The 16579-nt window shown below is 45.0% G+C and overlaps 1 protein-coding gene and 2 long non-coding RNA genes across 6 annotated transcripts; 1 reads left to right on the forward strand and 2 right to left on the reverse strand.

Annotated features, from left to right (window-relative positions):
* Window positions 1-1339: 1339 nt before the first annotated feature.
* On the reverse strand, window positions 1340-12629 carry SRP9 (signal recognition particle 9). The gene is made up of 3 exons (XM_059412911.1): window positions 12425-12629; window positions 7563-7631; window positions 1340-3628 (listed from the first exon to the last, which is right to left on the reverse strand). The coding sequence occupies exons 1-3, from the start codon at window positions 12494-12496 to the stop codon at window positions 3509-3511; spliced, it is 261 nt and encodes an 86-aa protein (XP_059268894.1). The 5' UTR covers window positions 12497-12629; the 3' UTR covers window positions 1340-3508.
* LOC132025522 (uncharacterized) lies at window positions 10321-12417 on the reverse strand. The gene is made up of 2 exons (XR_009406605.1): window positions 11975-12417; window positions 10321-11268 (listed from the first exon to the last, which is right to left on the reverse strand). It is a non-coding gene; the product is annotated as an uncharacterized LOC132025522 (long non-coding RNA).
* Window positions 12630-12847: 218 nt separating the features above from the next.
* LOC132025521 (uncharacterized) lies at window positions 12848-16112 on the forward strand. Of its 4 annotated transcripts, none has more exons than XR_009406604.1 (4): window positions 12848-12974; window positions 14316-14473; window positions 15349-15524; window positions 15693-16112. It is a non-coding gene; the product is annotated as an uncharacterized LOC132025521 (long non-coding RNA). The 4 variants fall into 4 exon arrangements; XR_009406603.1 differs by having other exon boundaries at window positions 15382-15524; XR_009406602.1 differs by having other exon boundaries at window positions 14316-14469.
* The last annotated feature ends 467 nt before the right edge of the window (window positions 16113-16579 follow it).

A 16579-nucleotide genomic window follows, 5' to 3' on the forward strand; every position in this document is an offset into this window, starting at 1 on the left:
AGCTTTCCCATGTGCTGAGTTCAGGCTGTGGGATACCGGGGGCGCTGAGGGAGGGTGGACTCGTCCTGGGTTCAGTAGTACTTCAAGCTCTCATCTTCTTCCCTAATCCACCTGCTGTTTTCTTTTGGAGGTCAACACACTCATAGCTGAAGCTGGTAGAAGAGCTGCGGCGGCAAGTGGCCGCTCCACCTTATCGCAAACCAGTCCAACTAGTGCTTTTAAAGCTTATTCTCTCTCCCCACCGTGGGTTGCAAACTCACGACTCTGAAATCCAAGAGCCACACATTCCTCCAACTGAGCCAGCCAAGTACCCCCCAACTAGTGCTTTTAATATAAGAAAGAGGAATGAAATTATTTTGACTTTCTTCTCACATTATCATACATTTCAACTGCAGTAAAAGGAACGTTCTCCCTGTTGTTCCAAGAGAAGTAATTCTGAATATGATGACAAGTTACCACAAGGCCATCTTTGACGAAGATGAACAGGAGGAGTGCAACGAATATAGGGATTTGGCTTTTAGTTTTATTTTCAGTAGGCAGAAAGGATAGGACCTCTTACTGTTCTTGGGCAATTAATTTCATATTTCCCTCATTTTGAATTTGTTTTAGAATACTTTGAAGACTTTTAGCATCATACAATTGCTAATCTTAGAGTTTCCTAAGGGTAACAGAAGGTATCAACTATAAAATGCTGCCAACACTGCCTCTATCAATGACTTAAAGCTGTGCCTAAGACACTTTATACACACACACACGCTTCTTTTTTTTTTTTTTTTTTTTTTGCGAGCACAAGCAACCCATGTGGGACAGGGGTAGAGGGAGAGGGAGAGAATCTTAAGCATGGAGCAAAATGCAGGGCTCAATCCGACGACCAAGGTCATGACCTGAGCTGAAATCAAGAGTGGGACACTTAACCAACTGAACCACTCACATGCCACGAGACCTTTTATTTTTAAGACAGAAAGCTGGCAGACTAGGTACCCCAAGAGGTTAAGTAGAGAACATATGTAGCCTAACAGCAATGTTTAATGAACTCTGCGCTCCAAGGAGAGTGGGTCCTTAGAAGAACAAAATGAAACTGTTTTAACTGCTAACTACACCTAGAATCTCAATCACTACCGTGACTTCATGTGGGTTACATGAGAGTCAGCAGGGTTTGACCAAACATATCACAAACACGTTTGTTAAAAATTAACCCGGGTGTGTGTGATTAGGGTGTCTAAAATACTTCATAAGTAAAAAAAAAAATTGGGAGTATAGAGCACTGCAATTTTCAGAATATATGATGATTTGGGGTTTTGTTATTTATATTTACTTTAAGAAACTCGATACTTACAAATTAGTTATCTTAATAGTTTTATTTTGTGCAAACACAAACAGAAGCTTTAGATTTAAGGATTTCAGTTTCTTCCCACATAAGAACACTCTTTATGGGGACAGTCCTATTTTGTTCCCCAACTGCCAAAAATGACATTTAATAAAAGATACAGCTCTCAGCAGAAAAAGCAGATGTTATTTCTAAATAATCCTTCAATTAAAATTATGAAATAAACTTTAAGAGCCAGGTACACCTTTTCCCCTGAAAAAAATATAATTACTACTGCTAGCAGCTACTATTTATTGACCTAGATAGGCTCTACCATTTGATTCTCAAGTCCTAGAAGTACTGTTGTCAGCCCAATTTCCAGAGAAGGAAATGGGCTCAGAGAAGTATCCAAAGACCACAGAATCAGGAAGTAGCAGAGCCAATACTGTAACACAGGCTATCTGCCTTGCGCCCTCTGCTATAAGCTCTAAGTTGTAAGGACCCGAGGAATCCCAATCCCAGTCTCACCCTTCCAGGTTATTTTTATAAAGTAGTGTTAGTAAGTAGAAGGCGTAAATGAAAAAGAAAAAGGCCAAAAATCCTCCAGTGATCCCACTGATTCAGGGGTGGGGGGTGGGGACACAACCCCAAACCCCAAATACCCTTTACTATTTGATGTTACTCCTCTTAATGATGAAAACAACCTTGCCATCAACATACCTCTTCAGAGAAAGTCATGTAATGAAAAGTACCAACAAACAAAACAACAAACAAAATTTACTTACAGCATCATCAGGCTCATTTTAGACTAAATGAATACAGTATATTCTTGAGAACTTAAAAACTTCAACAGAAACAATATATTCATATAATATTTTACTTAATTCTCTGAAACATGCAAAAATTTATATGGCTAATGAAATTTTCACATTAAAATGCTGCTCAACAAGACAAATTCCTAACCAAAAAATACTGTAATGTAGGAAGCAACATATGAACATTTAGGTGGTAAAATTAAGGTTACAATATGATAAATATCAAATAACATCCTTCTGGCCTAATGGAAAACATAACAGCCATGACAGTCAGGCTTAACACCCTGGTTAAATACAGAGAGAAACGAGTGGGGGGAGTGGGGGCAGGCACAGACACATGCAAAGATTTAACAGTTTGAATAATCTTTAGCCCTTCCAGGAAAATGCAGATGGGAAATCTGTGGCAAACACTTGTGTATACGGTGCTTTCAGCCCACTAGTGATCACTCTGTTCATGCACTTAAAGTAACTGCAGTTGTTTCCAAGCACTGAAAACTAGATTCAAAGCAAGTCTCTGCTTGCAAATCCCTTATATTCAAAAACACAGTTCAAATTTGTAAAGTGTTAGGTAAGGAAAGCATTAACTGTTTCCATGATGATTATTATTATTTTTTAAAGATTTTATTTATTTATTTGACAGAGATCACAAGTAGGCATAGAGGCAGGCAGAGAGAGGAAGGGAAGCAGGCTTCCCACTGAGCAGAGGCCTGATGCAGCCAGATCCCAGGGCCCTGGGATCAAGACGGGAGCTGAAGGCAGAGGCTTTAACCCACTGAGCCACCCAGGTGCCCTCCATGATCACTTTCAGACAGAACAGAGACTACACACTGTATCATACAGAGTCTGGTATGCTGCTGTGCACAGATTAATTCCAGTTACCATATTTTGTTTGTAGGTCATCAACAGCACAGATTTCATGCTCCAAAAGAAATATATCAATCTGGCAAAATAGTTACATTTAATTTTCTTTCAAAGATAGATTAACTAAATTTAATAAAGGAAGAACTGCCTTTTAATTAACTGCCTTTTAATTAAATTAACTAAAATTTAATAAAGGAAGAACTGCCTTTCACTGGTATCTCATTTTCAAATTACCGAAACAAACTTACCAGAGAATAATTAATGTATTTTGTCCCACATCAACCTGCAAAAGATTTCCCAACATAGATGTATTTGTTCAGTTTCCAAAAATAAATAAAAGTTTCCTACCTGAAAGCATTTACATTCCTAGCTCTCTAAAGTAAACATAAAAAAAAAAAAAGTACAAAAAATCATCTCCCCATTTCTGAAGAGCTCAGTTACATAAAGTATTTTCTTTCCCAATACTTTTTCAGATTCAAAAGAGATTTACTTCCTAAGAACACGACAGATCTTCTTTTCAAACCATTCAGTCCGTTTCCATGGCAACACTGCGGGATTCCTTGGCTACCATAAGTCGCATTAGTTGACTGTGGAATTTCTCAATCTTCTTTACGTCTTGGGCTTGGTCTGTTCTATACACCAAACACTGTCAGAAATGTTAAAAGTACACATTAACTACGCAAAACTAGATTATCAACAACGTAGCAAATGTAGGATTGGGTACAAATAGGAGTCTTTCCTCATACTAAGGCAGTTAAGGTTTCTATGCCCCCGAAAATTCATTCCTTTAGTATCTTTTAGTATTTCCAACTCCACTGCCGTAAGCAAAAAACTAAATGAACTCTGAAGCTCCTCAAAAATGACTAATTAGCGGCGCCTGGGTGGCTCAGTGGGTTAAGCCACTGCCTTCGGCTCAGGTCATGATCTCAGGATCCTGGGATCGAGTCCCGCATTGGGCTCTCTGCTCAGCAGGGAGCCTGCTTCCTTCTCTCTCTCTCTCTGCCTGCCTCTCTGCCTACTTGTGATCTCTGTCTGTCAAATAAACAAATAAAATCTTAAAAAAAAAAAATGACTAATTAAGTAACATGCTAAGTCCTGCTGTAGGGTCTGATGAGAACTCCAGGCTAGGAATCAGATTATTTTCTCCCTGGGATCTGGTCATGAGTAACTGAGTTATACTGGGAAAAGCACAGCAATATTAGGGCTTGTTTCCCTACTTGTGAAATTGGGAGATGGGAAAATTTAAAAATTTTCCTTTTTTAAGGAAAAAAAAATCCACCATCCCTTGCTCACAGCTGGTGATGGTCTAAATTAAACCAAATAAATCAGTCCAGCTTTGATTTTTTGAAGGTATTCACAATTTTTAATCCAAACCAAATTTTTCCTTGCTCTAAGTTAAATATTTGCTCCAAGTTAAATACATGCTTAAGATCTGCCTGTGGTTTGTCAAAAACCATTTGTTCTAGAGTCTTCAAAAATATCAAATTTAAGCTGCAATTCTCCCCCCTTATTTTGTATTAAAAGGTGCATTTTTCTTTAGCCCATCCTAAGGGTTCACATGAGTTTTAAAGAAACGAATGATTCTACAATAATATTCATCAGCTTAGGGTGATAGCTGATGGGTGGCTAGCTGTTAAGCAACTCCCTTCGGCTCAGGTCATGATCCTGGAGTCCCTGGGTCGAACTCCGAACCACCCCCCAAAGTTGGACCCCCCCCCCCAAGTCGGGCTCCCTGCTGAGCAGGGAGTCTGCTTCTCCCTTTGGCCCTCCCTCCTCTCTCAGATACAGAAATAAATAAATCTTAAAAAAAAAAAATTCATGAACTCGAGTGACCTATAGTTCAATCTTATCATCCCCGACTGGTCTGAGTTGATTTAGCCTCACTTAAAACTGTTATCCACATACTGTAGAAATTTGTGTAACAATCTTATAAAGAGGCCATAATAGTCTCCAACATTCCAATTTCGGTATATGTGCTGTGGGAGAATCTATCTACCTTGTCACTATGGTTTGACAGAAAAGATTTCAAAGTCCTAGAAAATATTATAAATCAGTCGTGGGATCAGAAAAAAATGAAGCATAAATGGGATTATAAAAAAGTCAAAGACACAGTGATAATAATAAATGTAGCCTAAGACTGAGTTTCTGAAGGAAGTAGTAACTATTAAGATGAACTGGCAAGGGGAGTGCACACATTTTTTAAGAGTCATTAGGAAACAGATTTTTTTCTGTCAGAGTTGAGTCAGATAATTTATTATTTAGGAGAATGGATTTGGTTGTGTCTTTGGCCCCTTCCAAACATGGACTTATTCTCAGTAGATTTAAGAAAGAACACAGAAGGCATTTTTCACATTTCGATCTTGTCACAGGAATCATCAGTGTGACATAAAGTTCCTCCCAATACTGGCATCCATGCATCCTTAATTATGTTTAATCATTACTGGAGGCAAAAAGTCATCATTTTGAGTTAAAGCCTTTTGTATTAAAATCAGTTCTGCATTTTTTCCTAACTTAAAAATAGGGCATGCCAACTTGTCTTCAGTAGATAAACCTCCCCACTCTGTGCCCATCACAATGGAGATGATGGAGACAATCATCACTGTGAACACCCCAGACTCAAGCGCATGCGCGGATGTACTGGGAGGCAAGCACTAATGCTAAGTACCTTCCTGTGTGGGGTTTATGTCCCACCCCCTGATCAGGGGAGCAGATCACCACTCCGCAGTTTACAGATAAGGAAACGGGGCCCCAGAAAGCCAAACTTTGGTCTGAACTTATCCAAGGCTGAGACAGTGGTAAATGGCTAAACTCCGATTCCAATCTCTTGACTCTAAGTCTAGCACACGACACCATTTTTCACGTTTTCAGTTACTCCCAACTTAACTGGTGCCTGGAAGACACGATAATCATTAAAAGTCTGAATTCACGCAACCTCACAACAGAACGTGGAATGCAAATATATAAAAAGCTAATATATGAGCAAAGACAAAAGGTCACTCTGAAATTTTTTAAAGAATTTATCTAAGTAACCTCCGGGTCTGGATACCATGCTAGTCACTGGACATTAGGTAAGAACTTTATTGCTCTCTACTGTCTTGAAGCTCACAATCTACTAAGAAGACAAATATGATAAAACAATTATGATACAGCACAGAAAGAGCCAAAAAGAAAAGCAAGAGAAGCACTCCTTTCAGCTGGATTTTGAAAGATAAGCACCCATCTCACCATACTGGGGCGGCCGTGGATTCAATGCCGCAAAGACAGGAAGAGGACACTCAGAGGCACAGAGGCCCAAGACAGCCCGCCCGGTCACAGGAGCCCCGCAGTAACGCAGGAAAGGCAGAAGATGGAGGGCATGTGAGGTTGCAGTCACACTAGCAGTGACGAGGAGCCACTAAGGTTTTAAGCAGGGTCTAAACCAAACCTGCCTTTTAGAAATCTCTCCAGACAACTAAAGGGTGAACTGGAAGCAGGGACACATTTGGGAGATGGGTCTAGCCAGCCAGCCAAGTGAGGATGACACCCTAAACTCAGGGGAGGCACAGTGGAGACAGAATGCTTGTGACAGGAAATGAGACCAGGGTGCTTGAGTCAGCAATTCCCAAGTGCCTGGGAAAGCGCACGGAGCATGTCAGAGGATCGAAGACAAGCTCTTCACGTGAGGGGCCAGTGGACGTGAGAACGGGAAACGGCGGACTCTATTGCACTAGAAAACAGGAGGTGGCAGTTTCAGAAGTGATGAGGAGTTCCATCCTGGACAGGCTAATTCTGAGGAGCATCGAGGAAAGGACGCTGAACAGGGAGCTAGTCAGGAAGTCAAAAGAAAAATGTGACCTAAATGTACAAATCTGAAGACAGATTTTGTCTCCAGATTGTAGCAGACTGCAGCAGTCCTGGGCACTGTGGCTGAATGGACTGCTCCAGAAGCAGTATCAAAAGCTGATCCAGGATAGAATTCTGGAGAAACCGGTATTTATTAGCAAAGAGCACTAAGACAAGCACAGAAAAAGAAAACGAAGATAAAACGGAGCCACAGATGCCAAAACAATTTCCCCCAGAGTGGTTTTATGTATGAGAAGCAGCCAGGAGGTCCAGTAAGGTGCAGACTGCTGAGACCATTAGGTTTGGAAGCACAGGGCTGCTGCTGGGCTGGCCGGGAGACTCATTCAGCGGACAACTGCCGCTGTGTGGAGATCAGGCGGCAGAGGGTCCCGGAAGTAACGGGGTGTGCGGAAGGGACAAGACTGAGCAGGGCGGGAAGGAGGGAGGCAGCTATGAAGCTGTGTTCGAACACCATTTCCTCCCCATACACTCATAAGGAGACCTCTATCCCCTCATCCCCAGTTTTAGTTTTAGTCTGTATACTCCTTTTGTTTAAGGTCTGAAGTAATTACTAAATGACACTTGACGTACTACATTATTTCTCCAAGAGTCTATAAAAGTAGCTTCTAGAATGAGATTTCTGACTTTGGAATGAAATGCAAAATAAGCATCCTAATGGGCAATCTGCATAAATTCTATGTAAACAATTTCAAACAAACGAATCTGGAAATATGCAACAAATAAAAATGTATACTTACAACTAAATCATCTGTTACTTTAATACACAAACTCCCATCAGAATGCCTATATTTGAGAACCACACGGGCCTGAAATAAAAATACACATTTAGAAACAGTGAAGTCAGAAGACATTTCTCATAAATAATTAGTCTTCAGGTATGCTAAAGAGGATCCCTCTAGAATAGCCAAAACATCTACAGACATCTTTACTGTAAACATCATTATTGAAATGAGGTAGAGAATAGTATTTTAGTTCCTTCCTATTACTATAATTCACTTTTTAAAAGGACTTACTAAAAAGTTCAATATTTATTTGCAGCCAGTTTGAAGAGATATCCTGAAAATTCCCCAAACACATCCACATTCAGGGAATATCCGTGAAACTCTTAAGGTGGTTTGGCATTAAGAATATACAGATCTCAGGGCACCTGGGTGGCTCAATCGGTTAAGCATCCGACTCTTGATTTTGGCTCAGGCCATGATCTCAGGGTTGTGAGACTGAACCCCATGTCGGGCTCTGTGCTGGGAATGGAGCCTGCTTGGGATTCTCTCTCTCCTTCTGCCCACCCTGACACAAATATACAGATCTTCCTCAACTCACGATGGGGTTATTCCCCCAATGAACCCACTGCCAGCTCAGTAGGTAGAGCATCCAATTCTGGATCTCAGGGTTATGCGTTCAAGCCCTTCACTGGGTGTAGAAATTACTTTGTGGCCCGAGGAAAGATCAGAATTCAAATTCATAGTACAATTTCAACTGAATTTATATTGCTTTTGCAGTACCAAAAGTCAAAAAACTAAAGTCCAAGCATTGTAAGTTGGGGACCACCTATATACTGAAGGGGATCACAACATGTTTCCTCAAAACATGTCACTTTGGCATAAGGACTGTTCTGAGCAGAGATTAGCTCTCTGCCCTTTCTGGCTAAAGAACAGGACATAAATTAACCTTCGTAAAGGTGACATAAAATTTCTAGTAATAAAGGTGCTCCTTTCTCCCTTCCTGGGAAAAGGAGGACTCGTATCTGCAGAACAATCCCTACTAATCACCTTCCCCTCCACAGTATCTCCAAATCCCTTGTCCTTAGTCCACCCTCCTTCCCACACTCCATCAGTATTGCTGATCACGGTACATAGGCCCCAATTCTAACTATCTCCTCAAGTCAAATACTTTGTAAACTCCGTGCACACTGCATACATGTGTTGAGTTTTCTTTCTTGTTACTCTGTCCCTTATCAGTTTAATTTGCAGGGCCCCAGCTATGAAATCTAAGAGGGTAAAAGAGGTTTTCCTTCCCTACAATATCAACCCACCACGGAAGAAAGAAAGGAAAAGTAGGAGGAAAAACAGCAGACTACGCTGTGCAAGTCCAAATCTCTGTGGCAGGAAGTACGGCAGTCACAGTTCATGCTGTCCCCTCCCTGTGGCTCTCAGGAGGTAGAATCGGACTCAAGCATTCAGCAAAATCACGGCACCACACAACGCATTAGGACAGAAAAACAGGATTCTGTCCTGGAAAGAAGTCTCCATCAACGACTTTTCCAAAAACAATCCCTATACTGAACACCGTGCTACACACCTTCCACTGTTCGGCATTCCAGTTAGGGAGCCAAGAAAATGATTTATCTAGAACAGAACATCTCCCAGTAGGGTTTACCACTTCTGGGAACATCAATTTTATTTTTTTAAAATAATGGATTCAAAATAGTATAGTGCAGCAGAGTCCATTTTTTGCTGACCTACAACAATAACCAGCTGTTTCAAAAGATGTGAAGTATCTAAAAGCCAAAACAGGAACATAATTTTAAAATGGTCATGGGGCACCTGAGTGGCTCAGTGGGTTAAAGCCTCTGCCTTCGGCTCAGGTCATGATCCCAGGGTCCTGGGATGGAGCCCCATGTTGGGCTCTCTACTCAGCAGGGAGCCTGCTTCCTTCTCTCTCTCTCTCTGCCTGCCTCTCTGCCTACTTGTGATCTCTGTCTGTCAAATAAATAAATAAAATCTTAAAAAAATAATAATAAAATAAAATGGTCACAATGTAGAACCAGAAGCCTCGAGACAATTCTGGAAACTGAAGAAAAAGGGCTTATGAAGAGCTGTACTCTCCAGCTTTCCCCATTATGTCTCTGCTCTCCTGGGACTGGGTGTGTGTGTGTGTGGTGGGGGGGACACCAGTCAGAGATTTGTTTTGGTGAAGGAGAAAAAGGAACTCAGAAAGCACTTATATAAATTACAACTAGATTATCTTTAGACACCAGATTCTATATATTGGGTTATTTAATTCTACATGTTAAAAAAAATTCAGTTCTCCAGAAACAAACAGAAATTTTAAAATGTGCTAATTAACCATGGGGGTGCCTGGGTGGCTCAGTTGACTAAGCTTCTGACTTCCCCTCTGCTCAGGTCAGGATCTCAGGGTTTTGGGATGGAGCCCGCCGCCTAAGGCTCCCTGCTCAGTGGGGAGTCTGCTTCTACCTCTGCCTCCATCCACTTGTGCTCTCACTCACTCCCTCTCTCGAATAAATAAATAAAATCTTTTTAAAAAAATGTGTTAAGCATGACAACTACGTAAACTCTTTAGTCTCGGTTGAAAGAATAATGGCTGGCTTCATGAGGGGAAGTGGGAGTTAAAAGCTCTATGACACTGTAAGAGAGTCTATTTTGTAACTGAGGGGGCACCTATGTTATCTGATGCCACAAAAGGAGAAAAAGCAATCAAGATTCTTGCTCTCTTAGGAACTCTGAATTCCATCAACCAAAATAACCAAGCACAAGACAGCATGAATGAAGTCCTTTTATAGAGGCATACACAGGTAAAATGCTAAAAGAGAAAACAAGTCATTATAACTGGGGGAAGGGGAAGTGTAAAAAAGCTTGCTAAAGATGGCTTTGTCAATGCACGCCTTTTTCTTTTAGGGAAAAGGGTAGGAGAGAAACTGAAGGAGCAGTGTGAATGAAGATTTAAATTCTGTAACCTCATGAGACTAGAACAGACGATGGTGGATATGGTGGGAAGACAAAGCCAGAAAGATTGGAGAGGGTCAGACTGTGGACTGGGAGTCTGGATTTTACCTGGCAATCAACGAAAAGCCAGTATTTAAGTAGAAAACTGAGAGAATTCCATTTTTGTTTTAGACAAGTGTGGCACGAGTAAAAAGAGGGATTAAAAAGGCAGAAAGACTGATTGAGAGGTTATCACATGGTCCAGCAGGAACACCATCTCCAGTGAGAGCAATGCAAGAGAACAGTAAAAGGTGGCAGGTGTACTCAGCAGGCTCAGAGGGTGGGAGAGAGGACAGAAAATTCTCCAAAATGGATTCCGAGGAGTCTTGAAAAAAGTCCTCTTCTTTAGTTCTAGCAGAGACAGCAGAGACTTGGCGTTTAGAGAATGGGGTTCAAATTCTAGCTTCATCGCTTGGAGACCAGGCAATCCATTTAAAGTATCAAAGACCATTTATTCATTTGCCTCAAGGGATTGTTTTGACTGTTCACATGAATTATACACCTGAGGATACGTAGTGTAGAATGTCACATAGAAGGCACTCCACAAAACTGTTAGTCAAGGGCGCCTGGGTGGCTCAGTGGGATAAGCCGCTGCCTTCGGCTCAGGTCATGATCTCGGGGTCCTGGGATCGAGTCCCGTGTCGGGCTCTCTGCTCAGCAGGGAGCCTGCTTCCTCCTCTCTCTCTCTCTGCCTGCCTCTCCGACTACTTGTGATTTCTCTCTGTCAAATAAATAAATAAAATCTTTAAAAAAAAAACAAAAAACTGTTAGTCAAGCGCCCCTCACCTATCAAAAAATCAAGAGTTGAAAACCAGTAGAAGTTTTCATGCCCTGGACTTTTCTGTGAGGTGAAGAGAGGAAAAGCTCTCTCCCGATCCTGCGTATTCTAGACAAGCTCTGTTCATGGCAATATGCTGTCATTACTATCTCGTGTTCATTTCCCTATTAAATTTAATTAAAATACGATTACTCTTGACGTGAACTTCTATACTCTTCACTATGTTTTCAGATATTTTGTGTACTGTGTGGGTACCTCTGGACAAAAATCCTGTATCGTTCTCACAGTACACTGCACGGAGAAACAAATGTCCCAGCACACACAGGACGTCAACCAAATGGAGGAGCTAGAAATCGTGTCATACACAAAACACTCGATTTCAAAAATACCTAACTCATGTCATCACCTATTATGTTACTGTAAAGAATGGACAAACACTTTCACAGCTTCTTGTTAGGTATCTAGGTCTAAAAACCTACCGAAACTTTTAATTAACAAGGAGCGACTTAAACAGTCTCTGGATAGAACAACAAAATTAATAGAAACTCGGGAGGAAGAAAAATGAAGACCTGAATGCTCCAGTTCCCGTCATGGGGCCCTCTTTGCTCTTTAATAAGGAGTATAGACGCAACCTCTGGCATCTACTCACCATAATTTTTGTGGGGACCACGAATGAGCCCCCTAAACTGTCCGCCAACATTTTACGTTTTAAGAGTATTCTCCCGAGAAAAGGGTGCAAGCCTTCTCATATACGCCACAGCGGGACAGGAAAAGGGCACCGAAACCACCGAGGGTCAGGAAGCCGCAGCCGCAGGGGGAGGAGCCCTGCCCTTAGAGACACGTAAACCTACCGCGGCCACAGGGCTTGGGGGCGGGGAAGGCAGAGCAGGGCCGCTTTGGGGCCGGCGACGACCCGGTTTCCAGGACTCGTCCGGCCGCTCCTCCGGGAGGAGGCAGTGGGAGCCACGACACCTGGCAGGGTCCGTCTCCGCTCACACCTAGCACCTCCCGGCGGGGCTGGAGAAGCTCCGCAGGGCGCGCGGACCAAAGGGATGACATCCTGACCCGGGGCCGATACAGCGGCCCCGCGGGGATTTACCTTCATAGGGTCGGCGAGGTAGAGTTTCTCGGCCGCGCGACTGAACTCCTCCCAGGTCTGGTACTGCGGCATCGTGGCTCCGCAGCGGAGAGTGAGGGGACGAGGCCGGGGACCGCAGGCAGCGCGACCCAGCCCACCTACCACCTACTTCTGACGGCCAGAGACCGGTGCGGGGGGCCTAGCGGCCCGAAGATGGCGGCACCTCCTCGCACCAACGCCTCGTCCCATTGGACGGCCTGGCCCGCCCTTGCCCAATGGGAAGGAGAGATGCTGCAAGGAGGGGCGGAGCCCCGAGCGAGCCGCTCTGGGAGCACGCAGGGAGAAGTCAAGAGGAGGGAGACAGGCGCGACATTGCTACAGTGCCCCCTTCAGGTCTGGAGGAGCGAGTCGACGGTGCTGTCCCGGGGGTCCTTCCTGAAAGGCCCGGGACGCAGCGGCTGGATGGGAGGTGCTGGAGACGCAACCCTGGAGCCGGCTGGTTCCAGCTGACACGCCCGCAGCCTACCAAAGCGGGGCGGAGGGGACAGAAACGCCAGGACGCCACCGGAAAGTGTGTGCGATGGGCATTTATGTCTGTTCGCGGGACCCCATGGGAAGCCTTTGCGCCCGGAGGCTCAAGCCTAGTGTCGAGGATAGCAGCGGATGTTCCGCGGAAGGGCGGGGACGGAGAGGCCCCTTTAGGTCTCAGGGGTACGCAGTGGGCTGGTGTTTAGGGGAAGGGGAAGAGGTCCCATAATTACCTGTGCAGGGGTCAGAAATTTTAACTTGGCTCTCCAGGCACTGCGGTGACATGGAAGGGTATCTGACTTTAATCACCTTTATTTAGGTATACTTTACATACAATCAAACACACTGGTTTTAAATGTACAGCCTGATGCATTTTGACAGGCATGTGTGTAGACCCAGCAGTCACATACCAGTATGCCCAATGCCAAAAAGTTCCCTTATGCTACTTTATATTTAACCCGCCCCCCCCTCCTTATGCTACTTTATATTCAACCCGCCCCCCACCCCTTATGCTACTTTATATTTAACCCCCCCCCCACCCCTGATCCTGGATGATCACCCATCTAGAGTTGCTTTCTGCAACTCTAGAGTTCTGTCCACTGCCTTTTATCGGACTGAAGGAAAATAGGGCAAATCCAAAGGTAGGGGAGGCCCCTTAATGTGCTGGTGCCTAGTTACAGGTATAGGAATTTGGATCTGAGTTAGGGCACTCACCTGGGGCTGGAGAGGAGCTTACAGATTAGGGATGGAACTGGTGAGTCCGGTGGGGTATGCAGGAGAGAGCGGAGGGATGCCCAAGCCTGGAAGCAGTTGTGGTGCCACTGATGGGGGCACAGGGCAAAGAAAAGGGAACAGCCTCGAGGGAAGCTGGGGAAGACCGTGCGGGTGGAGCCCTCTGTCTCTATGGGAAACTCCAACAGAGGTCAGACATAGGAGTCATCAGTAGATAGGGAGGGCATCACGGAGCCTTCTTCCAGGGAGGAGGAGACTAACACAAGCCCTGGGAACAGCGACACGAACAAGGGTGAGAGAGAGGCAGACAGAAGTTATCAGAGGGATAAAAGGAGGGGAGAGGGGAGGAGCAGGTTCCAAGGAGGAACTGTCAGTGATCTCAGGGGGCAGAGAGATGGGTACACAATTACAAAGAACTGAAAGGAGTCAGTAGATTGTGGTCGTTGGTGACCTGGGCCAGAAGAGCCCCACAGTTGGACTGGGATCTGGGTAGAATTGATGAAAAGATGCAGGAGGGGCAGAAAAGCAGAGCCAGTTACTTTATACTCTTCTTGATAGAGCTCAGTCGGAAACGGAAGAGATCAGAACACGGTCTGAAGACAATGGTGAAGCATGAGTATTCTTTTTCTTTTCTTTTCTTTTTTTCTTGTAGGCTCCCCGCCCAGTGTAGAGCCCAGCAAGGGGCTTGAACTCACAAGCCTGAGGTTGAGACCTGAACTGAGATCAAAAGTTAGATGCTTACCCGACTGAGCCACCCAGGCGCCCCGAAAGAGAGTTATTTTTTAAGATGGAAAGAGTTTGTGCCTGTTGGTAACTTTCAGAGAAGGAATCATAAGAGCTGGAGGGATTAAAACTAGAAGGAAAGGGGAAAGCAAGATCTCAGGGAGAACATAAAGGGGACGACCAAAGGCAGAGATGTGTGAATGGGAGGAGGTTCCTGGCTGCCTTGGAGGTGGTGGGGAAGGAGGAAAAGGGGAGTGATGTGGAGGTGCAGATGTCTGTAGGAGGGCAAACGGATTCGGAGCTTTGAGGAGAGGATGTGGAAAAGCCGGACTGAGAAATGATGGAAAGAAGCAGACCGGAAACGCAGATAGCATGTCAAACAGAGCCAAAGGCCCAGTTGAAGTTGGAGATCCTACTCCTGGAAGAGCCCTGATCTGTGTGTTTTGGGGTCCATGTCCAGCACCATCCCGAACCCTGGGTCTTGCAGTGCGAAAGACAGGTAGTAGGGATTTGTAGGGTGGATGCGGCAGAAGGACAAGGGAACAGAAATGTTGAAGGTACTGGCATGGGAAGGGATACATCAGCGTGGGAAGGGTTACATCACAGGAGCTGGGCTAAGTAGGTGGGTCTTGAATTGGGTCAAAAGAGAGAGGTGAAGGGAGCAGGTGTCGAGGGCGTCTGAGGCTTATAAACCAGAAAAGAAGAGCTGATTTGAGAGGAGCGGTAGCTCCTGGGGAGGCTGACTTTGTCTGCTCGTTGTCAACGTCGTCTATGAGTCAGGCAGAGGATAGGGTGAAGAAGAGGACTGGGAGCCAGGGGCCCAGGTACTGAGAATGGGGTGGAGGAGCCACGCAGGACAGCAGTGAGGGGACGGAGGGCAGAGTGTGGACCAAAGACCCTCTGGGAGGAAGGGTTTTTGCCTGTAGGACATGAGACAGTGCCATCTTCGCCTTCTGTCCTAGTGAGGAACATTCCTATGTCACGTGCCTCTCCAGGGCAAGAGCAAGGCTGACCTCGACCCTGTATCCTAGAGACCATGGCTTCACGAGCAGGGATTATCGTGGTGAGGGGGTTCCTGCACCCTTCTGCTCAGCCCAGCTCTGGTGCCTGAAGACAGACAGCCCAGGATGAGCAAGAGGTTAGTGGACCTGTGCTGGAACATTCCAGCATCCCCAGCTATGCTCCATGCATTCTCTAAAGCAGGTTATTTTTCCAGCTGTAGAGGAATGGCTTCAGAAAGGTTCCCTGAGAGCACCCTTTCTACATTGCACTTGGCCTCCTTTTCACACACACGTGTCTTGTTTAGGCGTTCGAACGATCCCGAGAGGGTGGTTCTCAAACCCTTAGCACAATTCTGAACATCGGAGAAGCTCACAAAAACCGAAGTATCTTAGTAACTGCGTTGGTAGAAGACGACCCGACCTATTGGATGGTGGAGTCTCTGTCCCTCCTGGTGTGTTTGAAGACAGGCTGGAGCTCAGGGTACCACATGGCCGTCCTCCCTTTGTGGACTCCAGCAAGCTGTGACGTCCCCAAAACACGTGGCCGCCAAGGATTTTGGACAAGGGGTCATGGATCTGTGCAACCCTCCCTTCTAGGTGACAAAGACACTGAGTCTGAGGGGCGCCTGGCCGGCTTAGTCCATCGAGCTTGCGACTCTAGATCTAGGGTTTGGGTGCAGAGAGGACTTAAAAAATAAAATCTTTTAAAAAAAAAAATTGGAGAATAAATTATACCCTCCAGATTGGCACAGAACTTTGCTCCTCATTGGCCGTCAAGTGGCAGGCCAGCGGATGTGTTAATCACAACAGGAAGTTGATATGATTCCTTTTGGTTTTTAGAAATTGCAACTGGTGAAGTAGGGGAGCTGGGTTGGTGGGGCCAAGCTCGGTGCAAGGTCAAAACCAAAAGCCTTTATCCTTTGGCCTGCTTCTGGTTGCTTCCCCAGTTGCTCTCCTGTCCTGGGAGGGGGTCCCCCCCATCCCCCATCGATCCCGTTGGCAGCGGAGCTTGGCCCCCTGGCAGCCCGAGATGGTCCCCATCTCCCTTCATGTCACCCCTCCTGCAGACTCTCAAGCCTTTCTTGACTACATTACTCACCAGCAGTGACTACATTACTTACTATATTACTCACCTTGAGGCCACTGGCCACCCCATCGTCCTGAAAACAGGGCCCTGGCTTGTCTGACCTCA

Source organism: Mustela nigripes, chromosome 10 (assembly GCF_022355385.1).
Source record: "Mustela nigripes isolate SB6536 chromosome 10, MUSNIG.SB6536, whole genome shotgun sequence".
NCBI lineage: Eukaryota > Metazoa > Chordata > Mammalia > Carnivora > Mustelidae > Mustela > Mustela nigripes.